General features: G+C 34.8%; 1 protein-coding gene across 1 annotated transcript in view; it reads left to right on the top strand.

Moving 5' to 3' along the window:
- Window positions 1-841: 841 nt before the first annotated feature.
- The window catches only part of PTPRQ (protein tyrosine phosphatase, receptor type Q), a 103,894-nt gene continuing 79,789 nt past the window's right edge, over window positions 842-24,946 (top strand). Inside the window, exons 1-15 of the mRNA XM_027904819.1 lie at window positions 842-1,096; window positions 2,759-2,919; window positions 3,869-3,980; window positions 4,554-4,780; window positions 8,358-8,427; window positions 10,432-10,631; window positions 12,044-12,293; window positions 14,723-14,851; window positions 15,570-15,716; window positions 16,953-17,125; window positions 19,571-19,784; window positions 20,664-20,672; window positions 21,457-21,600; window positions 21,722-21,901; window positions 22,709-22,816. Coding sequence (XP_027760620.1) covers window positions 868-1,096; window positions 2,759-2,919; window positions 3,869-3,980; window positions 4,554-4,780; window positions 8,358-8,427; window positions 10,432-10,631; window positions 12,044-12,293; window positions 14,723-14,851; window positions 15,570-15,716; window positions 16,953-17,125; window positions 19,571-19,784; window positions 20,664-20,672; window positions 21,457-21,600; window positions 21,722-21,901; window positions 22,709-22,816 — 2,353 coding nt within the window. The 5' untranslated portion in view covers window positions 842-867. The remainder of the gene's footprint in view (window positions 1,097-2,758; window positions 2,920-3,868; window positions 3,981-4,553; window positions 4,781-8,357; window positions 8,428-10,431; window positions 10,632-12,043; window positions 12,294-14,722; window positions 14,852-15,569; window positions 15,717-16,952; window positions 17,126-19,570; window positions 19,785-20,663; window positions 20,673-21,456; window positions 21,601-21,721; window positions 21,902-22,708; window positions 22,817-24,946) is intronic.

The following is a 24,946-nucleotide window of genomic DNA, read 5'->3' as shown; positions in this document are numbered from 1 at the left end:
CTGCAGATTCTTGTTAATCAAAAGTGCAACAGAATAATCATTATCATGGTCCTAAAGGTGCTTTTTATCCTCAAGTAAATATTTTCAAGAGAATTGTGAACGAGTACAGTGTATGGGTATTAGGGAGAGTTTATAATTTTAATGGTAAACCTTTCAGATTTTTTTTTTTCACGTTGAATAATAAGAATATTTTAATTAGTATTTTTGGGAAAGTTTCAAGCAAGATAAATGAATAATTTAGATGATTCACTTTTTAGGAGGAATGAAAACATTTTTCTTTCCTAACTGCAGCTGTTGCTGCACAGAGTAATGGAGGTATTATTTGTACATTGTCTGCAATTTTAGGCATCTTAATATAATCAAAAGGATTATTTAAAAAAGAAAAAAGGGGTAATCACTGAGACTACGCTATTTACTTGTCCCCAAGTGTACAGATGAACAGTTTTCCAAAACTGTATGGCCTATGATGTGTTTTAGAAAACTTTAAACTGAGTACAATCTCTAGTTCTGCTTAAAAAGTGTTCCATTCCCATTCTGTTTTAACAGTGAGTGGTGTTATGTTCTTACAGATGATCTGATAAATTTGGAATTTCTTCTGTAAATTACATAATGTACACAGGAGATACATTCCCAGTTTACTCTGTGCAACATTATGGCACTGTTTACTATATAGCCATACAAACATAGTTCTAAAATTTCTATCAATATTTCATGATGCTGTGAAGTCTCAATTAATTTAAAGAAAAAAATTCTATTTTTAAAAACTATTATTTTCTTGTGTTTTGAGGACTACTGATTAAATTTTTCGGTAGTAATCTGAATAATTTTTATGCAGAACCTGCTGGGATATGTGGTCTGACATTAAAAATGGTAAATACTTCATCTGCAACTGTAATGTGGAATCCATCCAAGACAAACTTCACTTCTTATAAAGCATCTTTATCAAATGACACCTTTACAAAAGTTTTAAGGATTCCAGGAACACTAACTGACTTCACTGTTATGGACTTGACTGCTGGGGGCAATTATAATTTCACACTGCAAAGAGTGAAAGGAAATATTGAAGGAGCTGCCTCTTTCATTGAATTTGTAACAGGTCTGTATGGTTTCTTGCTTTCTCTCTTTGCCAATGAATGGTACCTGCCACTAACAATTCATGTTTAGCTTTTTACATCTCATTTTGTAGCATAACACTGAAATTTTGGGAGATCTTACACATAATAATTTGCTGTCACTCTGGACATGCATTACTTACACCCTATCCAACCTGCATGTAGTGATACATTACCAGAAACATAATTTCTTTAGCTGTGCTGCATTTCATTTGACCAATTTCAGGTCTTATGCTGCAAGGAGTTACACATGAGCTGTGTTTTACCTTACCTCATTTCAGCAGGTTTTTTGCAGAGAGGGAAGTTAAACAGGTTTAGAAATGTTTGTAGAGTTAAGGCTTTATATTGTACACTACCCTCTGAGATTAACCCCAGGTTGTATAAAAAGACCTCTAAAAGCATAAAATCCAGCTTTAGAGGAAGTTGAGATCCATGGAAATAGTAGCACTGACGATAGCTGCAGGACTTAAGATTTGTGGGACTATACTAAAAGGAAGAAACTATGCTCTCAGTTAAACTTAACCACCTCCACTATTATTCATATATTTTTTGTTCTGCTAAAAGAAAGTAATGAGTTAAAAATGAGAATGAGTAAAATATAGACTGAGCATAGCATCTAAAGATAATATTTGTATATTTTAATATTTCAGATTATTTGATAGCAGAACTGGATTAATCCATCTGAAACAGTTCTGCCACTTTGAATAGTCGTTGCAAAGAGTTGATGAAAGATACATAATCCAAACAGATTTAGAGTAAATAAGAAAGGAGTAGTGGAGCTTTTTCAGGGTGGAAGCAATATGATATTCAAACTGCACAGTATGATACTAAAGTATAAACAGTGTTAGAAGAATTAGTCTAAATTCTGGAGAACCATGTTAGTAAAGCAGATAGAGGACTGAGTGCAAGGGTAGTGGTGAATTTGAAATGTGACAAATAACATCACTGACTGGGCATGCTCTGAGAGTTAAGCACAGGGGAAGCTGTTAGATGTGTATACGTTCCAGAGTAGAAAGGAGACAAATACACACGGCTACATTTTAATGACCTACTGAAGAACTTAAAATTTGATTCATTATTAGGATTTGAGTGGACGATGCACATTTAAAGGTGCATTTAAAGGCAGATGAAAATGAGATGGTGTGACAGCAGCAGGTGGAAACTTGGCTTTAATGAAAGGAGCAGACCACCCAAATTTTAGGGACTTCACTCACCAGAGTTTGTGGAATTACTAGAATTCCAAATACACGAAATGTATAAAAGAGTTAAGAAACTGCTAGCAGCAGAACAAGCACTAGCTATATCTTGAATTTCAACAGCAACATTGTTATGGCAGTAGTAGAAATAGTGCTAACTTTAAGGCTGAGGGCAGCAGCAACACCAGGACTGTGCAGAGATTGTTGTTAATTGAATACTGGACAGAGATCCTTGAGCTTGCTTTCTGGAAATGGAGATTTCTATGCAGTGTACTTGGGAGTCTATCAGCCAATTCTCAGAGCAAGTATAGCAACAGTAGTGGCCAGATTAATTAGTAATTATCCTTCATGTAGCAAGTAAACTCTTCTTGGATGCTTTTACACTCAGTTGTAACCACTAATATATTTTTCAAGGGGATTTATGTCTTTTATTCCAAAATTCTCTTTCAGAACCTGCAAAGCCAGAAGGACTTAGATTCTTCAACGTTTCATCATATTTTTTTTCACTGTATTGGAGACTACCATATGGACTTGTAGACAGATTTCATGTGGATCTTATTCCTGACCATGCTTCTGTCGTTATCCTAGATCTTGGAGTTAGGGAGTATCAAGTATGTGCTTTTATTACAGGACTTGCATGGCCACCTTTTCCTTATGCACTGTGCTGGTGAGAAATTGAAGCTTTCCCCTTAACTGTTTAATGTGAATACGAATATGAAAGCGTTACTGAAAAACTGGTGAGGGCAAATTTCAGCATCCAGAGTTTATTGCTTAACAACAAGTAGTGAATTTACTTTTTTTTTAAAGTCTAGTAGAAGGATACAGCCAGTCATCCAAGGGTTCATGAATAGTTTAACAAGGGAGGGCAGAGCTATTGAGTAATACAGACTCATTAATTGTGTACTTGCCAGGAAGACCTGCGCTTAAATCATTAATGCAGGCAACACTTCACTGCTAATAGGAGCACTTTTTGAGTCTGCCATCTGGAAATTATAATAATATTAACAGAAATAATGGCTGTTCTGGATATTTTGCTTTTGTTTTTCATTGGAACTGCAAAGACACAGGTATTTTACATAGCTGCTTGCCAAAAAATATTAATTATATTGATTTCAAAGCATGGGCTAGCTTAAGAGTCAAAAACTTGTTTTTCAGGTTGCTTTTTTGTTCATTCTTTCAAAGGGTAATTTTATAATGCCTCATCTTTATTTTGATAATGATGATGATATAGAAAAGCCTGTATAGATACAATGATAAGTGATTCTCTGATAAAATTAATTTTGTTGTTCTTTAATACTGAACGTTATACAAATCTTATGGAGGGTAGTTAAATAAGACAGCAAAATAGTGTACTGTGGCTAACAGATGTAAACTACGATTTTTTACTGTTACAAATACTGTTATATCTCTAAAAGCTTATTAACAGATTACTTTCAATAATGAAAGAATTAAACTTTTCTGTGATTTTTTTGGTGTTTTGTTTTGTGGGGTTTGTTTGTTTGTTTGTTTATTTTTATGTTTCTTGGTAAAAGGCTTAAATTAATCTATGTCCTATTTCAGGCTGATTTTTCTAATACTATTCCTGGGACAACATACAATGTTACGGTTTCTGCAGTTTCTTCTTCACTTTATAGTTCACCTGCAAGTAGAACAGTGACAACAAATGTGACAAGTGAGTTAAAAATGACTAATGAAATGTTGTTGATTTTTTTTAGACTATAATTTTTTGTGTTTATTATATGCACAGTAGTATCCAAGAAATTACAATCAGTTTTGAATAGTGATTAAAATTTTTCATCTTCTTTAACTGTTTAAAAATGCACTGAATCTGAGGTGTTCTATGAGATCATGAGAATTTACAAGCTTTTGAAAAAAATGTAGCTGTATCAGATGTCTTTTTTAAGAAAGTGAATTTGCTTTTGATGTTTCAGGGAAAAGAACTTTAATTAAGAATGCTAGAATATGGCAAATATCGAATTGTCATTAAAGTGTGTTTTTAAGAGAAAGATTTGAGCATTACATTTTTTACATTCTTACAGAAGTGCTCCATAATTAATTTAATCATTTTTGTAATAGGACTCTAACCAGAAAAAAGAAGCTTTTTATTTAAAAGTACATCAGTTTTCAGTAGTTTTATGAGTTTATGCTGGCAGACGATTTAACTTCTCCATAGAATCTGTGAAAGTGTCTCCACTATCAGGAAAATTAATTAAAAACTGGTTTATATGTGCATGGTTTTTTTTAGATCCTGGACCCCCTGTGTTCCTTGCAGGTGAAAGAGTGGGCTCTGCTGGGATTCTGCTGTCATGGAACACACCACTGCATCCAAATGGCAGAATTCTCTCCTATATTGTTAAATATAAAGAAGTCTGCCCATGGAGGCAAACGGCTTATACACAGGTCACAACAAAGCCAGATAGTTTGGAAGTTCTTCTCACCAGTCTTAATCCTGGAACAACTTATGAAATTATGGTAAAAGTTTTACGAATGACTCTTCCTATTTTGAATTCTGATTTATTGTAAATTGTGTAAGTTTATAGTAGGTCCATATAGAGTTTTCAGAGGGACATTTCTAATTACTGTTGCCATATAACAAAAAACAGTAGTAAGGTATTTGTTTACAGTAGTGTTTTTTTAAATGTACTTAAAAATATTTCCAACCAAAATTGTACTGAAATGTAGTTTCTTCTAGTGATATTCTTATTAACGTATGACATTATGTGCTAAAATATAAAAAGCAAAGGGTAGACTTTTCAGAAACATTTAAATCCATCTTCATTGATGTTTAATCTTTCAAATGACTGGTGCACTTGGGATATTACACGTAGATTTCTAAATCATCTCAGTCAGATCCAGATCAGTCTTCTATGCCACTTCTATGGCATTCCTGGTCCATCTCTGAACTCTTCAACAATACATGACTTCAGGTGGATGGAAGTTAACTGCTATTCTCTTGCCAAGCAATTCTTTGCCTGACTTACTCTTTCATAAGAACCGCTTTTCAAAATCAAGAATTAAATGAAATTATGTTTTTTATTTGCTTCATTCCATATCATGACCCTGAAATTAGCTCATCTGGTTAAAGCAGGGTGCTAATGAAAGCAAGGTTGTGGGTTTGATCCTTGTTGGGCCCTTTATTTAAGATTTTAAATCCTTCTTGGATCCATTCCAACTTAGAATACTGTGTGATTCTGTGGTGTAATTTCATACAGCACAAAGCTATAAAGAAAACTGAAGTTGACCAGACTATTAATCAGGCTGTGCAAGGATCCTTTGGAAGGGTGGTGTGTGTATGTAAGAAAGTAAAACATATAATTATGCCTGCCATTGCAGGAAAGTTGCTCACTGTGAATCTAGTGCTGACGACCATGCTGATAAAAGCCAGTATATCCAGAGATTGAGAAATTTTTATCCTTTAGGCTCCTGCCTCCAGTCATCTGCTAAAAGAACCTCCAAAACACAGCCCCCTCTAAAAAAAAAAAGTTTGTCTGCCATTTGATAAAAGCACTATCACTTAGGATCTAAGCAGATCAATCTCCTCAGACAAATTACATTATTAATAGAACTCAATTTGCAATCAGGAGTACCTCTGGAGCTCCTCTATAGGGTTCATTATTAAAGGTTTCAGAAATTACATTCTTTTTTTCGCACATGAATCTCCCCTGGGAAAGCTGTGAGTAATTTTAAATAATTTGTTTAATTTAGCAATAATTTACCCTTTCTTGACATATATGGGAAACAATTGCTCCCATTCCTGGTGCCTGAAACATTGATATTAGAGTAGAATTTGATTCAGTGATTTGTGACCCATTAATAATGACTAAGGTGGAACACTTTCTACCTCATATATGTGGACAAAAAGAAATATGACATGTTTTCCTTCTCTTGAGGAATTTCTTGTGGTTCTTTGGTTAATGTTTGGGGTCTATCGTATCTTCAGAAGTAGCTCTTGAATTCTGTATAAGTGAAGATTCTTCATTGTTTTAGGGTACCTGGCTTGATCCCATTGTGAAATTCTTTCTGGTAAATACTGTGACATTACAGTTCATTAGAGTTTATAAGATTTGAATATGGGTTTCCAACCTGTTTGTAACAGTCCAGTCTTAATTTCTTTACATCTAACAAAAAGCCAAAACATATTCCTTTTAAGGGAATAGCAGTTACAAGAGTTAATTTTTTAAATGTTGGAGAGCTATGGATAATTTTGAACATCTGATTGTCGATAATTTTGTGAAATTATGCATGGAAGATTTTTTTTTTTTCCCAAACGTAAATAATCAGTGACAACATCAGTCAAAAAGCATAACAATTAATAAGCCTTCCAAACATAAACTGCATAGTGCTTTGTTATCTGTGTAGTAAAATTGTCCTTTTTAAATGTTTCCAAGCTTTTTTCTATAATGGCTCTTTATGGCAGCAGTCTCTATAAGCTTCCAGTACACTGTGTAAGCATTTATTTTGATTTCTCTTCACATCTAATCAGTGTTTGTAGCTGAAACCTTTACCATGCAAATTTTTGCATACTTATGTCATAGTAACTTTGAGTTGTCTTGAAACTACACATATAAAAAAGGAGTTTCAATGTTTATCTTAATGCTAGTTTTTCTTTCTGAACTCTTTCTACAATACCTACTTTGAGATGAGAAAACAAAACCCATTGCTTGGGTGAGGGTGTATATAACATCATGTAAATACTGTAAGAATTTTCTGACTGCCTGTCAGTCCCCTGAAGCTCTCCAGTTAATTTCCTCAGCTACTGCAATTGCTGTAGAATTCACCAATGTTTAAGGATGTTTCAAGTCATTGTTTCTGTGATGCAAGAGTGGGTAGGGTTGGCTGTATTCATGACGTGTGTGTGCATGGGGGGCACATTTGTGTGATTTAGGAAGGAGCTAGACAGTGTCACAGGTTTTCATTTACATCCCAGATTAAGTCTTACACACTACCTTGTGTTGTGGTTTTCTGCTGTGGTTTAGTCCTTCTGTTTAAACAGCTTTACAGTCTTTGACAGATGCACTGTTTAGTGCCGAGAAGTGATTAGAACAAGTTTCCCATTCTGACTTGTGGGCTCCTTCTGCTTTCTTTTTCCCTTTCTATGTGCTGTCTGTCACTTCTACAGCCATCCACACTTAGTTTTGCCCATCTGCCCCTTCTCACCCTATGTTCCCCGAAGTCTGTGCTGTCAGCTCCCTCAGCTCCACTGCCATACCTTTGTTGCTTGACACTGGCAGGAGTGAAGGACTCTGGAGAAAGCTGGAGAGCTTTTCACTTTGCTTTTTCTTTCACACACCTCTCAACAACACTCTTGGAATGTTGCTCATGTTTTACCTTTTGTTGTTTCTTTCATTTCTTAAAATAAGAAGTTAGACTTCATTCCTCTTTCTTTGTAAGTAATGCATGCCATGGCCCATCACTGCCTCGAATTGTCACTAAGCCCTATATTGTGGAGAAAATAGTTTTGTTGTTTTGTTTATCTCCATAAAATCTCAGTGTAGTGCCCTTCTGTGGGAAGACTCTGCTATGATCATGAGCACTGAAGAACATCCACCATAAAGTGCATCTGCAGTTCCCTGATATATTGTCTTTCCATGAAAAGATGTATTCCTTGGGTTTCTTCTCTGAGGGAGGTTGACCTGCTCTTGCTATCCTTCAGGAGAAATAAAAGAGAACCTATATTCCTTTTTACTTTTTTAACTTGTAGTAAGTAAAATAGGATTGTGAAAGCTGGTTTAAGTGAATTGTTTAAGGAATAGGAGTGTCACTGATGTTATTCTTGTGGTTGACTGCCATAAAATAGGGATTCAGTACTTCCAATGTGTGGATATTCACACATGATTTTCTCAGTTTCTTATACTGTTTCATACTTTCTCCCTTTTATTTTTCTACATTTATATATTGAGTATAAATTAAACAATGCAATTAGAAAAGGCGTGTTCATTTGTATATTTAAAAGCTAGAAGCTGAATCCCTGTGTATCTTTGAGATTTTCATATTCCTGAAACTATATATGCTATAGATTCTCTAATGTGGATTCTTTTTTTTCCTGTAGGTTGCTGCTGAGAACAGTGCTGGTATTGGAGTATTTAGTGATCTTTTCCTTTTTCAGACTGCAGAAAGTGGTAATTTTAATAAAACTGCAAGTTATTTTAATTAAATCTGCTCTAATTTGTTCAAATAAACTATCCATGGCAAAGTTCATACTTGAAAAAATTATAATGCATTTAGAACAAAATTATAATTATTTTCTTATTCTCTCAGTTAGCAAAGATTTATTTTATTCTATTTGCTAATAGCATCATTTGGAGTATGCACATATGGGTGTCTCTAATACAAATGCCACATATGCAAAGTCTGTCTCTGCTGGACTTTTCCTATGCCAGTTTCTAGGTGGGCTGCTTCCAGAAAGTAAGGTCACAGGAGAGCAGAGCTACCTATTAAGTGGACCCATCTGTTGTTGCCTGCAACAGTACTAGGAGACAGACTTTGTTGTGGGATCAGCTTTGGCATTGCCTACTTAAATCAATCCATATTAGTTTAGTGCTGGGTTCTAAGAAGCCCAGAACAGAAACTATTTTACTAAATTTGTGTGTCTTAATTCTGAAAAAAAAAAAAAATCTGAAATGAAAATGAAAATTGGAGTTGTTTTGAAGATTAAAAAAAATGTAGTTTGAGTTTTCACAATCTTTACTTACAGTGTTTGTGGTCTTGCTCGTGCTCCAGGAGCATTTGTGCCTTGGCTGAAGAGCTGGCACCAGTGCAGCTACACCAGGGTGAACCATTCTCAGTGGAATACAGAATTCATACTGCCATGGCAGTGTTGTCCCTCTGCGTTTAGGCTGCTTTCTGTTTCTCTGCAAACTACAGAGTGAGATATCTCAATTAATGTCTGAAAGTCATCACTCTGCATGAGATTACTAAGATAATGCAATAATATATGAAACCAAATATGTAGTAAACGTGCCACATGGAGCTATGAAAAATCATTATTTTTCACTATTCTGTGTACATTATTGCTGATGGAAAAACATATTTCTGTGAGCTTTATGATTTACTCATCTTTGACAGAGGACAACACTAACATCTGTCTATATGAGAACATAAGCTTTTTACTTTTTGATGCATTTCTGACTACATTTTTATTAAAGCTAAAACCGCCTATTATGAATGTAATTGGAAGGTTTCTTCAAATTCTAGGTAAGTTATGTGTCACTGATATTACATTTATACTTTTATCTTCTCAACCTTTTTTTTTTTAACTCTTGCTTTGATGGCTAAAGAAAGCCAAACATCTTGATTAACATGCAGATGTGCAGTTTAAAGAAAGTTAGCCAGAAGATAAAATTATTCGAATTTAAAGGCTGTGGACTGGAAGGAGGGGAAAAAAGATGAAAAGTCTGGAAAAGGTTTAGCAGGACTGAAAGCACTAAATTGGAATCTGAATTGTGGAATGTTGTATTTTTCAAGTGTAAAAAGCTTCTCTCCATAGTATTGAGGCTGCCTATTGCAGGACTTGCTGCAGACCTGCCTTAGGCAGGACTAAGAGAGAGACTCAGTGCTCTAATTTTCAGGAAAGTCCAGATAGCATGTAAAATCTCATTAGAATGCTGCATCTCCTACCTTTGTGCTCTGATTAATACAGATACTCTGACAAAAGGCCACAGAAACTGTCACTGCTACAAAGAACAATATTTCTGCAGTAATAGTGAATAGTCCGATTAAACTGAGTTAAAGCTCCCATAAATCTATATGCAGCTGTAAAGATGACACAGGTAAAGTGAAATAAAACATCCAGTGTTGTCAGATGCTCTTAAACAAATAAAAATGGGCAAAATTTTGCTACTTTTGGCATAGTAGGTGACTTTCTTCTAGAAAGAACATTTTTAAGTTGACCAAAACAATTACTATATTATTATGAGACCGAAATAGTTATATTTCTTACTTAAACTCAATTGAGAAAAAGCTGGTTGTATATCAGTCTGTGAATGATTGTTATCTATTTGCTTGAGGGTTTGGAAACTAAAAATGGCATTACCAAAAAAAAAAAAAAAAAAGGAGAAATTTTCTTTTTTTCAGTACTGAGAAGAAAAGTTTATCTCACTGCTTTTGTTTGTTTTGTTTTCAAGCTCCAGGTAAAGTAGTGAATCTCACAGTTGAAGCCTTAAATTCTTCAGCTGTAAATCTGATCTGGTTTCTCCCTCGGCAACCAAATGGAAAGATAACTAGTTTCAAGATTAGTGTGAAACATGCAAGAAGTGGAATTGTAGTGAAAGATGTCTTGGTTAAAGTAGAGGACCTTCTGTCTGGGAGGTTACCAGAATGTAATGTAAGTGCTATAAACCTTTTAAACTAGAAATAGACTTGTCCCACAGAATATAGTTTTACATTGAATATAGTTACACATTTGAATTTTGAGACATAAAAAGTAGAGAGGCTTGCTTTTCAGAACAATTCCAAATGCCTTACAAACTTAAACCCAAGGCAGGATGCAATGGTTGAAGAAAAACCTTTCTGCTCAAAATCATTTAAATTGAGTGCATTTCCTTGAAAAGCTCGATTTAATCCAAATAAAAATGTTAAGAAAGATTAAATTTGGCATCTATTTAACAGAAAATCGAAAAATAGATATTTTTTTCAGCTTTCAATTTTTAATTTGTTGTTTGTTTGTTTTATAAGATATTCAGTTAGAAAAAACCAAGAACTCAAGGGAATTTTTTGGTCAGTGAAGACACAGAGTAATGTTAATGTCCTATTTTTTTATGTCGTACGACACTGATTTTTATATTTTGAAAGCATTCTTTATTCTGTGTATCACATTTTAATATTTTTTAAATACTTCTCATATCAAAATAAAAAGATCCATGATTATCTGAGTGATTTTCAAAAATACGTTTGTAGCCTACATTGTTCTTAAAAGAGGCATTCACTGAAAATTTTCTGAATTTTGACTATTCACTGAATACCTGTGACCATTGTATACCTTTCAGAATTTCTTGAAGAAAGTTATCTTTTCTAGCATTTATTCTCCTTTTCCTTCTTACTCTGAGGAGAGTGATGCAACTACTCAAACTTTTTTCTTTTTCTCTTCGCTCTCCCCCCCAAGTTTACTAGGCTTAGTACTTTAATGAAAAGTTCAGTTTTTAAATGGCAAAAATTACAATAACTTTAGTTTCAGATTTTATTTGGAAGACCTTCTTAGGCATTGTGAAGGTTCCTGGCACCAGGCTGATTTAATTCAGCACTAAGAAGGCAGGCTGCCACCTACTGAATCATAAATATTGGTTAGCATAATGTTTAACAGTTTTCCAGAGTTGTCTCCTGGCAGGGTGTACTAAGAAACTCTTGTCTGGTTTTATCCATAGTATATGTGTATATATACATATATATCTACATACATACGTAGAATACATATGTGACGTAAAAGGACCTCACTACGGAACTTTTTTCAAGGGAGAGACTGAACCCTGAAAATGGAATCTGGGAATAATTAAATGATCCTAGAGAGATGCTTCCATTCAGTCAGATATGAGATCTTTTTGAATAAGGCAGGAAACTATAATACCATCACTGACAGGATGTGCCAGCACTGTCAACCTAAATTTGGAAATGGAGTGTAAAACGGAGAACCAATTCAGGCTAATATTTTTTCAAAGGTGGTCTGTCTTTTTTTGATCTACATATATTTGCAATTATAGGTTATAGATACAGCTTATCATGTTTCATATTTTGTCTTTATAGGATAAGAGTGAATCATTTCTGTGGAGTACTACCACTCCTTCAACTACTTTTGGGAAATCCACAGTTCCTTCACAGACTACAGTTGCACCAAATACAGAGGCACCAAGTCAGATGAGCTCTGTTTGGAATGAACCAATTAGCTATGTTATAACTAACCTCAGGCCATATACCACTTATCTTTTTGAAGTTTCTGCAGTTACCACTGAAGCAGGCTACATTGACAGTGCAATTGTCCGGACACCAGAATCAGGTACATACTGCTTTAAAATGGAAATAAAGTTCTCAGATTTAGGTAAAAACTTCAAAATACCAGTTTGAATTTTTGTTGCAAGATACTTTAGTCTGAATCTGTCTTTATCTGCATCACACTTTTGTATGTACGTGATTACTTAATTTTACCTGATGGAATCAACTGGAAATGTATGTAAGAATGTATCTATTAATATACAGTGAGTGGGAGTTCAGTTATTATTAGGAGTCAAAGGTACCAAAGATATGGTCAAGACAGATCAAATTTTATGAAAAACTGAAGATATTTTAAGAACTATAATTAATAGTACAATGGAAGGAGAATTAAAATAAAGATGGAGGGAAAAGGTGTCAGTCATATTATTCAAAAAGTGTGTGTACTGTGTACATAGCAATGCACTTAAAGCTACTTTGCCTTTGTAGAGACATAAGCAGTATAAAGAAAACTCCTGTTATATGCTCCCCAGTCTTGCAGAAAGTTGTTCAGTGATGAAGAAATCTTTAAGCACTGGGTGAAGTTGATTTTGGATTACTTGCAATGCACTGAGAAGTTAGAATTGGAAACAAAGGCCCAGGAGAAGGAGTTTTATAATGGCTTAGGTAGTGGACAGCACGGTTAGTAGAGCTATACCATAAAGGTATTTTAGAAGAATTATTCTGACTCTCTCTTTGCTAGTACATCATTCTTTTTCTTGATCCTGTTTGATATTACTCAGTTCCCTTTCACATACAAGATTCATAGCACTGTTCAGATGAAAAGAAATTTTATTCCCTTCTAGAATAGTTAATTTGAATTTCTTTGATAGAATCTGAGTAGCCTTAATTTGCTGCTCTGTTCAGGTTAATGAAATTTTGACCAGTTTCTCTACTAATGATACCACGGCTAATTTCCAATTTATTTTTCACTCTCTTAACATCCTAGGATAGGTGCACTGGTAATAAGAAAACCCTGGAAAGTGATGAAAAGGTTATGCAATACGTTTTAGTTTCACCATATGCATAGAAATTAGTCAACTATTTGGAAGATAAGGCTTTCTTTCCTTGCATAGAGCCAGGGTCTATGAAAAGAGAGGTCGGCTTACAGGTCAGTGTGAGTGTGTGCAGGGCCACAGGCACGGTACTACTCGTCCCAGCTTCAGTGAGTCCTTCCTCTTAGCAGCGCACTGGTACACCCAAGCTCACTGGTGCTCCATGCTGAAAATTATTTCTTTTTCCACCAGCTAGGACTTTCTGAACCATACTGCAGCTCTCCTGTGTTTCTGACAAAAAGATGATTTTTTTTTTTACTTTGATTATTGAAAAGGAGGCTACTTCTTTAAGGTGTTTTAAAATGCTAGATATTTTTTGAAAAATCTGCATGGAAATACTTCCTTTGCTGGAATGGCTGTCAATTGGAGGACACTTTTATAAAGAGAAAAATATTTAAACTTGGGAAAAATAGTGGACTTTTAAGATGATGCTTCAGAAATAAGTACAGTTTTAACATAATGCAATTTGCGAAGCTAAGAATGATTAAGTAGTCACTACTGATTAATCTATGGCATATATTTTAGAAATTACATGATTTTTAATTTCTTTCATTTGTATAATAGCTTTTACAAAAGACAATAGTACTTTATGAGAGCAGTATATTAGTTAACTTGCGTATTTGTTTACAGGATCAGAGTTTATCTCCCTATTGTCTTAAATCTCAGACATGACTCATCAAGACTGATTTTCATAGAAATTTATGTCTGTATGCAACATTTTTGTAAACTGGGTTTGATTTTACTCTATGTAGATGTAAACAATTCCATCTCCTTTAATTAGATTCTGTTTTTAATATCAGTAATAATCTCTCTTTACTTTATAAATGCAGTAAGGGGTACTTTAGAGAGACCAGGGGTGGCACTCTGTAATCACTTGAGTGTTGGGTTCATTTAATTTGCACAAATAGTGTAATGAAAATAGAAAATTACTCATGTTTACAACGTTTTAGCAAACTTCATTCGTTACAGGTTTAGCTTTTGGGATAGTAATATATATCATTAGAGCTGCAAGAAATCTTCATCATGAAGAATTGTCTATGCAAAAAATGAATCTGTTCAGGGAAGGAAAACTTACCTGATGTGAACTCTGTACTGCTGAGCCTCACAATCATGTTTGAGCATCTTCTGTATGTAATCTATAACATGGTGAAATTCATGCTAAAGTTGGTAGAATCCCTGCCATCTTTGTCTCTTAATGACTATTTGCATACTACTAGCTGTCTTAATTCCTTTTCTGAACATTACCTTAAAAGAGAAATTTAGTAATTTTAATGAGATATACTTTTAATGTATCTTACCTTCGGAATATTTGATGTTTAAAATCAGTTATCTGATATGTGGTTTCTGGAAATCCTAATATAAATTATTTTATGTTCAAAGACTTTTTCCAATATTGTTTAAGTTCCAGAAGACCCACCACAAAATTTTGCCAAGAGCAACGTTACAGCAAAGTCTTTCTCAGTAATGTGGGACCCCCCAGCCATAGTAACAGGAAAGTTTAGTTACAGAGTTGAGCTGTATGGACCATCTGGTAAGTCAGAGTGGATGTTACCATTTCTTTTCCTTTTTTTGGTGATGGTTTCCTTACACTTGTATTCTTACTGTGCCTGTCAATCAAAAATGAATGTTTGAAAGCAGTGTTATGTATCCTTTTTACTATTAGATGTTTTAATAGTTCTTAGATTAATTTTAAGGGAAAAGGAGGACTATAAAATTAAATTCACATTAGATGTTCTTAAGAATGGAGAAAAACAACTTTTCCTCAGTCTTGCAGCTGAATTACTGTGCTTCTACATCCAAATCATTCTCTATCTTACCTTTACTGTTTTCTCTTTCTGTTAAAGATTTCTGGAGGATTTTCATTCTTGTACAGTATGCAATCAACTGTTTGAGTCTGTTTTGATGTTTTTTGGAAATTTTTTGAACTTTGACATGTATATATATATATAAATTATAGAACTGCTTGTAGTTAAGTAAGAAGTTTATGAGCTGTATTCTAATGTTTTTATGAGACCACACAGGAAAACTAGTAGAGATTTTCTTTTTTTTTTTTTTTAAATACCTTCCTCTTAAAACTCATACCTTCTTGAAGTGGCTTGTTGGTTCATTGTTCAGTATTATTCCACTGAAGCCGGTTTGAAATTAGCTTTTCCCCAAAGAAATTTGTCTTTTCATCTTTCATAATTCTGGAAAGTATCTGTGGACTGATTTTTCTTTTTGAGCTAGAATCGTTTCATTTTTAATTCCAGGTCATATTCTGGATAACAGCACAAAAGACCATAAGTTTATATTTAGTAACCTCGTGCCGTTTACAACATACGATGTGTACGTCAGTGCTGAAACAAGTGCTGGGGTGGGGCCAAAGACTAACCTTACAGTTTTCACTCCTGCAGATGGTGAGTAATCATAGAGAAGCAAAATATATGCACTGTACATGATAGAGGGTTTCAGTTTTCCCTTTAGAGCCTTTCAGGTACTTTGCAAAGCAGAGAATGGGTATCTTACAGGAGCATTACAAGAGAAGGATAAAAGAAGCTTATGAAAGCATTTAGCTGAAATTTATGTCATTTATTGCTCTGGTTTTGTTCAGTTCATACACTGTCACTACATTTATCTTCTATCAGAACCCCTCAGAGACTGTGCAAGGCATGAAGTCTCTTTCTGAATGAAAGTAGTTACTTTTAGATATGGTAATCAAGTTGTAGGACCCACCTCTTCCCCGTTAGATGGCAGCAAGTGGAAACAAAAAACAACGCAGGATTCCCCACGGCTGTTCAGCCCTAATGTTTCTTATGAAACCTCTCGTTTAACTAATTCTCACCAAATCCAAGGCCCCATATTAGGGTGAACACCCTGGAACTTACCAGGGAACTCAGCTTTGAGGCAGACCTGACATCAAGGTCTTGTTCTAGTGCAGTCAAGTGATTTAGAAGTTTTGGCTCCCAATAGTCAACTCACCAGATTAGAGTCCTGTGCTGCATAGAAATGAAGTTTTATCTTAGATGTATGTGAGATTGTGCAGGATTTTTGGTCAACATCTGAAGATGCACAAGATTCAGTGTGTCATAAGCAGTTTCAAGATAGTTATTTCTATCTTATGTTTATGCCACACAACACAAATTTAGAAAATCTCTCAATCAGTGGTTGCTGGCATTGTTTATTGTTCAAGGTGTAACACTGGGAGGAACACCTATCCTTATTTATTTTATTATTTCCCGAAGCAGAGAAGCTCTCAGAGACAATTTCCAGAGATAGCATGCCTGAGTGCACTCCTTCTCATCTTGTGTCAAAATGCACTGTCAAAAGCCAAAGGAAATTTTGGTGGGTTTGATACTTTTTTTAGAGTAACATAATGTCCTATTTAATGCCAAATCTACAAATCCTCATTATGCAAGTAATTTCAAGATTGTATTTTACTGAAGTGTATTAGGAAAAAAAAATATTTTTTCATATCAAATCAAACTTGTTTGCTAAGAAAATATGTGAAGTAACTCTCTACCTGCACAGGATCAATTCAAAAGTAAACGATGTGAAATTCGACTAGATGCCTGTTGTACTTTGCATGCAGTACTGAAAATGCTTGTAATAATCATAGGTGTTTAATCAAATCAAGTTTCTTCTTTAATATTTAGTCCCAGGTGCTGTATCAGATTTACACTTAGCAGAAGTGGAAGCCACATATGTAAAAATTGTTTGGAGGAAGCCACGACAACCAAATGGAATCATTACCCAGTACAGAGTTAAAGTACATGTGCAGAAAACACTCATGACTCTGGAAAACATTATTCTTGGAGATAAAAATATGGTATTCTTTTTTTTTTTTTTATTATGGATTTTTTTTTTTTTGCTAGATTAAATTTGCTCTCTGCCTAATCTGATAGTTATAGAATGTGGAATTAGCCACCACAAGTGTTGCTTTCAAATGCCACCTTCCTCTCTCCACTCTCTCTGTCTGGGTTTCAAAAAGATTCTCATGATGCTCTCTCCATAAGAATTTTAAAAAACAATTCCGGCAGAATGATCCAGACTGTCTTAGCTACTGAAGGCAGGAAGCCATAGCCCTTCTGAGTCCTTGAGTTCTTTTCTTTTAGGGTGATCTGACTGTAAGAGTTAGGTGCCTAGATTGATACACACCCTGTAAGAGTTGTCTAGACTGATACCCATATTTATGTGCCTAGACTGATGCACAGCCAGTCAGCAAAACCTCTAGAAGATGTGAGTGTGAATGCTGTGCAGAACTGAAGTCAGCACAAGTGTCCCAAGGCTGGTTAAGGGTTCTACTAGCAAGGCAGACACACCTTGACTTTCTTCCCCCATTTGAATCCTTAAATTTACATGTGCAATGCTACATGCTGAACTCCATGCTATGGTTGCTTACTAAGGATATCTGCACGCATCTATGGGATCATATCTCTTTGGGGACTTATGCTGTCGATCAGTCCAGCTTCTGGATTTTGGGTACTGATACGCTTCACAGTCTTAGAGGAGCAGCTCTGAGTATACACCACAAAAGTGCAGACTCCTAGTAAACATTTAGCTCAGGATTAAATTCTTCCTGAGATTGGGCTTTTTGGTTTGAATGTTGAATATAGGTGCCCAAAGTTTGCATAATTCCTTTTTTTTAAATTTCAGACAATGGTGTCTTTCACTGTATCTGGATCAGAATCTAAGTTTTTGATGTAGAGCTCAATGAAGGAGTTCGCTTTCAAGTTGGATGACATATATTATACAGAGCCCTGGAGGCAAACATTAAAAAAGGAGTAAGGAAAAAAAAAATTCGGATAAGGATCCATTCATTAAATCAAACAGGCATCCTTGTAAAATTAAGTATATCACTTTATAATTAAAGATTGTATCATAGTACAGACACAGAAAAATTAAAATTGTCTGCACATAAATGTTTTGATGATGGAATTTCCTAGTTTCTGAGTTCTTAGTATAGCATCATTGCTGCTTTATTATAGCGTATTACATTTTTAAATTAAAAACCAAAGCAAAACATAATTAACTTTGCTATGTTTAGAACCCCATTGGCAAAATCTTAGAGCATCTATGGGATTTGAACTGTCAGATCCACAGCGATAATTGTACTCAACAACTAGTAGCAATAAAATATTATTGTCTTATATGTGGACAACCCTTTTAAGCAAAAAATATCTCAGTGTGAGCTACTACTTTGCTATAAAAAGCTGGTGAAGATGAGTCATATGTAGCTTTTGTCTCTTGATACTTAGGTGAGATTGATGCTGTATCTCTGCCTGTGGCTAATGCACCCCTAGTTAAAGGGGTAAAAATCTACCTTTCCCTCCCTCCATCCAGATTCCATAGGGAAAGAACTAATGTGTATTAGTCACATCACGGTAAAAACATCTGTTTCTGGCTATGAGGTGGGCTGTATGTGTGAGTGTGGAGTGCTCCAGATGACAGCAAAACAATTTAGAGACACTGGAGTCCTGGATTTGGTCCCAGATTCTGAAGGGGCATAATGATTTGATGCTTACACACCATTTTGTACCTATGTTCTAGCCTCTCTCTCTTTTCTCTTCTGCTTTTGTTTACCCCCTCCTTTCTGTCCTTGATCCCCTTGTATCTGCTGCCATCCCTTTCCAACATTTGTTCTCTGTCCCTTCTGTCATATGGGAGGCTATATCACTTACCTTCCTTTCACTCTCCCTTTTTACACATGTACTCCTTAATTTTCCCTCCCCTTCAATTAATTAGCTTCTGTTTTTCTTCCTCTTGACTTATTATGTCTCACTGACCTAGTGAACCTGTTAATCCTTTTCTTCAGGGCCTAGTAGGGATATCTGAAGTCCTCTTGCTTTCAATGCCTGCTACCCTCTTTCAGAACACACTCAGTGCAAATAGAATCTCCCAAGTTCAAATGTGTATCTGTTCACTATAGCTCCAAGGATATAGCATTACAGATAAAGGCCTTACTCTAAAATTGCCACCTTACTATAAAATCCATATTTTAAGAAATAATAATAAAAAAAAGGCGTTTGATTAAACAGTAATCAGAATAAAAGGTTGTAGGCTACTGACAACTGAGCTTTTTTATTATAAAGATTGTATTTTGCAAAGTTAGTTACTGTAGTGAAAGATAAGGTTTGTATGCTAACATTTAAATAGTATGCATATATATATATGTACAAATATACAAACACTATTTCTGGATTATATATAAATTTAATTGTATAATTTAGAGATGTCAAGATTTTTGATTTATTTTTGTATTTCTAATTTTTAGTATTTGATTGATGCTTTGGAGCCATACACAATAAATGAAAACATCAAACCTTCTTCTCCCACTTGGAATTCATTGGAAACAGCCAATGATTTATATGAAGGTTCAGCTGAAATGTTTTCCAACATTCAGACAGCTTCTCCAGTAATATTTACAAGTGTCTCTGGTGATAACTTGCCTGATATAAATGAAGCTGCAAAACTGCATTCTGCTTTGGGTGAGGTCTTTAGAATATTTTTCTACCTGTTTCTTTGTTCTGAAGGACCCTCATCACTGTCCCAGATATGATCTCTAGCACATGGTTCAAGCAAATTATAAATGGGTCATTTGCTGGAGTCAGACTTTTTTTACTACCAAATAACCTTCTGAAGCAAATGGGAATGCCACACAGGCAGGAACTAGCCCCTTGTCACCCAGCTGACCTTCTTCCTCGTGAAAGAAGCACCCGAAAGCCATCAGCCAAGCTGCATAGACAATCAGTTATTACAGTTGCCAAAGCAGGTGTGATTGTCAGGGATTAACATATCTCCAAGCCCTTCAGAGACCTTGATTTCTCTAAGCCTTTTGACTAATAGGTTTTCAAATGTCAGTGAAGGTAAATAGGTCAAAAAGTTACAACTTTGCTATATGGGTTACAAACAGGTGGAGGTGACCCCATGACATGGTGATGTCATTCTGAGTACACTTGTTCTGTATTATCAATGGGCCACTGTTTCTTTACCAAGTATGGATATTTACAACTCGTTAAGCAGGCTTCAGCTGACAGGCAGGAATTTCAAATACCTCTCTAAATTTTTACAGTGTTTTGAACAGTGGGGAGAGACTAAAGTTTTTATTTTTTTTTTTTTTAATTTTTAAATTGATTTAAAGAAGTCACAGAGTTCCTCTGTATACACTAGTATCTAATACCAGAATTCAATCCATTATTTTAAACTACAGTGGATATTTTCTGTACTATGTTAATCCTGAAGAATCATCCTTGTTGTACACGGAAAACATGCAGTGTTTTAAATGCAAATCCTCTTTTTATGGCCTCATCCATCTTGAAGTATTGAGTTGTTTAAAGATGTCTGTCTTGCTGAAAAATTGATTTCAGACAATGTCTGTTGTGATCTAGACTAAGAGTATTATTTTATAGGAGTTACAGTAGTTAAAACTGTTGACAGTCAAATTTTCAACAGGGTCTGCTGATTTTTTCCATGCCTTCACAAAACTCTGAGCCTGATACTCAGATATGTGAAGGACCCACACTTTTTCATTTGCACTGGCATAATGACTGCTTTATAACAGATGATTTTGGCTATCACAGTTGGATTGTGGATGACTTTGAACTTTATTGTAGGTGCACCAAAAACTCTTTGTGGACATGCATGTCTTCTTCATTCTGCTGACCACAACTCTTCTGCTAAAAATACCAGTGTGAAGAGATCTGTGAAGGCAGCCTTTCCAAGTATAGTTCTTTTAGCACCATTGGGAGGCAAGGAAGAGGGAATCTGTCTTTCTTTAAAGTATTTTAAAAACTTTAAAAATTTTATCAATCCAGGAGCCACGGTTTTGAAATCACTGGAGAGTCTAGGCCATATACAAATGTACCTTTTCCTAGTTTCTGGGGGATTTCTCACAGACTTTACAGTTCTACTTGTTGCCTATTCATTCTTTCACCTAGGCCAATCTATCTATTGTACACATGAAAATGGACCTATAGTAGACTCTGCTTTGTGTAGTTAAGAGATGGAGTGTAGACTTTACTTTATATTTCTGTAATTGCCATGAAAGTTAATTATTTTACAATGAAATAGTTTCAGGTTGCCTGCCAAAGTGAGTTCAGAATGCATAAGAAAAAAAAGGGGTTTATGAGTAAGTAGCTGTTTCTCTCCATTTACTCACAGATACGATCAACATTTTGGCTGAAGAACTGTCATATGTTATAAAGGGCCTCACACCTTTCACAGATTACACAATTAGCGTGTCTGCTTTCACTGCTATTGGAGAAGGACCACCATCTCTTATTACGGTCAGGACACGTGAACAAGGTAAAGTTATTGTAACTCTGATATTATCAAGGTTACCATACATGACTTTTTTCACTGAACATTGGAATTTTGTTTTAGTAATTTATTTACTTACTGTTATATTTTTATGTTTTTGTTGAAGTTCCAAGCTCAGTACAAAATATATCTTACAAGAATATTAGTTCTTCCTCTGTTTTGCTGTATTGGGATCCTCCAGCAAATCCCAATGGGAAAATCATTCATTATACAGTTTATGCAATGGAACTGGATACAAAAATAGCATTCCACACAACAACTTCAAACAACAGCTTACTAATGACAGGTACAGTGTCATTTTCTTAAAAAAAAGGTAAAAATTTAAACTTGCAAACACATTATAGAAAGTAATTTTCCCTAACTTTATATAATGTAGCCATTTGCAAAGTAGATGGATTAAGTCTTACATATTCACACACATCCACACGCACACAACATAACTGCATGTAGAAACAAGGCTGGGACCCAACTGTTAGAGACCTGTCTACTGTGGAGAAATATGTAGTGAATGTGAGATGGGAGAACAGGGCTAGGTAAGATAAGCAGTAATTTGGGAAGTGGTATGAGTAGTAATACGTGAAATGGATATCTCCTTGGAATTTTTGCCTCAGCATCTTCTGTCCACATAGAAAAGTATTCCTAAATTGTCAATTATTTTTTAGACTTGAGTTTTTTTCACAGTATTTTTCTAACATTAGTAATTTTCTTATTTTAAGTCAATAATTTTTATAGTAATTGAAGTAAATCCATTCCTAATAGGGTTTCAGGCATTTATTTATGCTAATTAGAGTAATGAATATAGAATAAACCCACATATTTGGATATACATATACCCATCCTTTTTTTTTTGACAAATAAATTCTTTAAGCTACTTACAGGGTTGAAGGTAGTTGACTTATTTCAAAATGTGTTGGTTTAACTGCATGCTTATTTGGCTGTCCCCACATAAATGGTATTATACGTATTTTGTATTTTAGGTAACAGATGTGTATCAAAAACTCTTACAACAGTATTCAGTTTTATAGTTTCAAAAGTAGCTATGACAAAATAAATATGTTTAAGAAGTCAAGATTTTTTTACTTAATCTTTTCAGGTTTAAAAAAGTACACTGATTATAAAATGAGAGTGGGAGCCTCTACTGCAATTGGAGAAAGTGCTTTGTCTGAAAAGAATGACATTTTTGTGAGAACCCCTGAAGACGGTAAGTACATTGATTGAAATGATGATTTGCTTTCTGTACTGAAGTTTGTGTTTGTTCAGAAAGAAGACTGGGCATGTACATAAAAGGGGAAGAAAGTGCATAAATAAAATCAATGTTGAAATTATTAATCTTCTATCAGTCAGTGACTTCATTCAGACCATGTTTAGGTAAGTGCTGAAAATAATGACAAAAGCTGCAGCAATCAAAGAGTTTCAATTGTGAGAGACAAATGGAAGGAAAGCTGCAGAGCTGAGCTTGCCTCACTGAAAACTTGTCCCTAGCACCCATCTAAACTGTAATATCTGTACCTTCATCTTCTTTTTCTTTTTTTGTTATCATGAGGAAATTAGGTTGGTTTTGAAGCTCCTGGACAAGGCAGCCTTCCACTATTCAGAGGCCATATTGCTGTCTGTAAGCAAAGATGCTGATAAAGTGAAGATTTTTTACAAGGAACGACATTATATGCAATTGTTTCTGTAGAGTTTTGGGGCTTTATTAATTTTAAGACTGATAAATAATTCTAACATAGTGTTTAATGCTACTTTTTGAAGATTTCTGGATCTTCCTTAATTGTTTGCAAGACAGTCTCAGCCATGAAGGTGCTGGGACAACAGCTGAAGTTGTCATTGGCTTCTGCAAAGAAAACATATGAATTTGATTTACAGAGCAGAGTCATGAGTATTAATCTTTCCTCATTTGTGTTGTTGTTTTTTCACTTGTTTCAGCAAAGTTATTTCCAATTTTTACCAAAGTAATACAGAAGGGGATTTTCCATTTTCCATTTTTCTCTCCCATTTACAAATATACTATAATACAAGAAAAATAATTGAGTGTCAATAACAGAGAGGAAAGGATTATGGGATTAAAAATCATGCAGATTTATGAAGCTTAGGTGATCTGAATAATCACTCAAAATATCAAATTCAACAGTGAAACTTAAAGTACTTGCAAATATTTTTAAAGTTGTATGCTTCTATGCTATTAGATTTACAGAGAAAATGCATATCACAAGAACAGAAAATTACTTATCTAAATATTTTTTTCTCTGGAAGTTTACAATTCCTTTGCCTCTGAGTCTTAAAGAAATTTTTCAAAGTAGAGTTTCAGGCCAACAGTTCATCCATTTGCAAGAGAGGTATGTAAGGCTTGAGGAAACAAGTGAGAAAACCAACAATAATTCCTGCCTTTTTTATGAGGCTATGCATAATTATTTGTCTTCTCCTTCTTGTTCTTGAGTTTTCCTGGGGTAATTCAGGCTGAGATTCGTGTCTCCTAATTTTAGCCAACCTAGGAATGACAATTTGTTTGACTCTTGAAAAGATAGATACCTCCAAATAAAAGATTCACTACAGCAGTCTTCGATAACCTGTGTTAGGATGGAAGGTACTAGGCTATTGCATTTAAATATTGTACCATGCCAAATAAATTGCAAAATGTATTTCAATTAAAAATTAAGCTTCTTCACGTGGGAAATAACCATGTGGGCAGTCTTGTCATGCAGAGAATAGTGATCTGTTGCAGTTAACACTTTCCATTCATGTGCTCAGAAGTCAGGAATGAAAGTGGTTTGTGAGACCTTTCAGCCAAAAAAAATTCATGATAAATTCTGAAATATCAACGGATAGGTAATTTGTACACAAAATGAATCCTATAATCCTGGGTTTGTAGTATTTTTTTTTTTAATTTTATAGACAGGTTATCTCAGGGGTGAAGTGATGAAGCCTTCAGAGGAATCAAAGTTGACATTCAGAGCAGATTTTATTTGTAAGTGCAACCCACTCACTCCTTCAGTGCTTCCATGCCCTATTAGCTCACTGAAGTCACATGAACTCATACACTGCCAGTAGATTTAGCCAACACACTATCCCAGAGCTGGACTTATTTTGTGCATGACCTTCACACCAAGATTTACACCAGGGTCACCAAAGGGAATTTAGTTACAGTGCATACAGTCCCTTTTGTTGTTCAGTAGCTGATTGAGTGAAATAAGGAGGATAGTTATTTATGTAGAAAGCAGTAAGAGGGCATGAATCTAAATTTAAAGAACTGAATATGAGAAGGACAATAAGAGAATCTGAAGGATCAGTCTGCATGAGATCAGTAGAGAGAAGAGTTTTTTTTCTTAAAAAA

Source organism: Empidonax traillii, unplaced genomic scaffold (genome assembly GCF_003031625.1).
Source record: "Empidonax traillii isolate 1590-97213 ecotype Southwest subspecies unplaced genomic scaffold, ASM303162v1 scaffold1095:size333308, whole genome shotgun sequence".
In the NCBI taxonomy this organism is placed as follows: Eukaryota; Metazoa; Chordata; class Aves; order Passeriformes; family Tyrannidae; genus Empidonax; species Empidonax traillii.
Note: the sequence above shows the minus strand (reverse complement) of the source record. Positions and strands in the feature narration are given on the sequence as shown.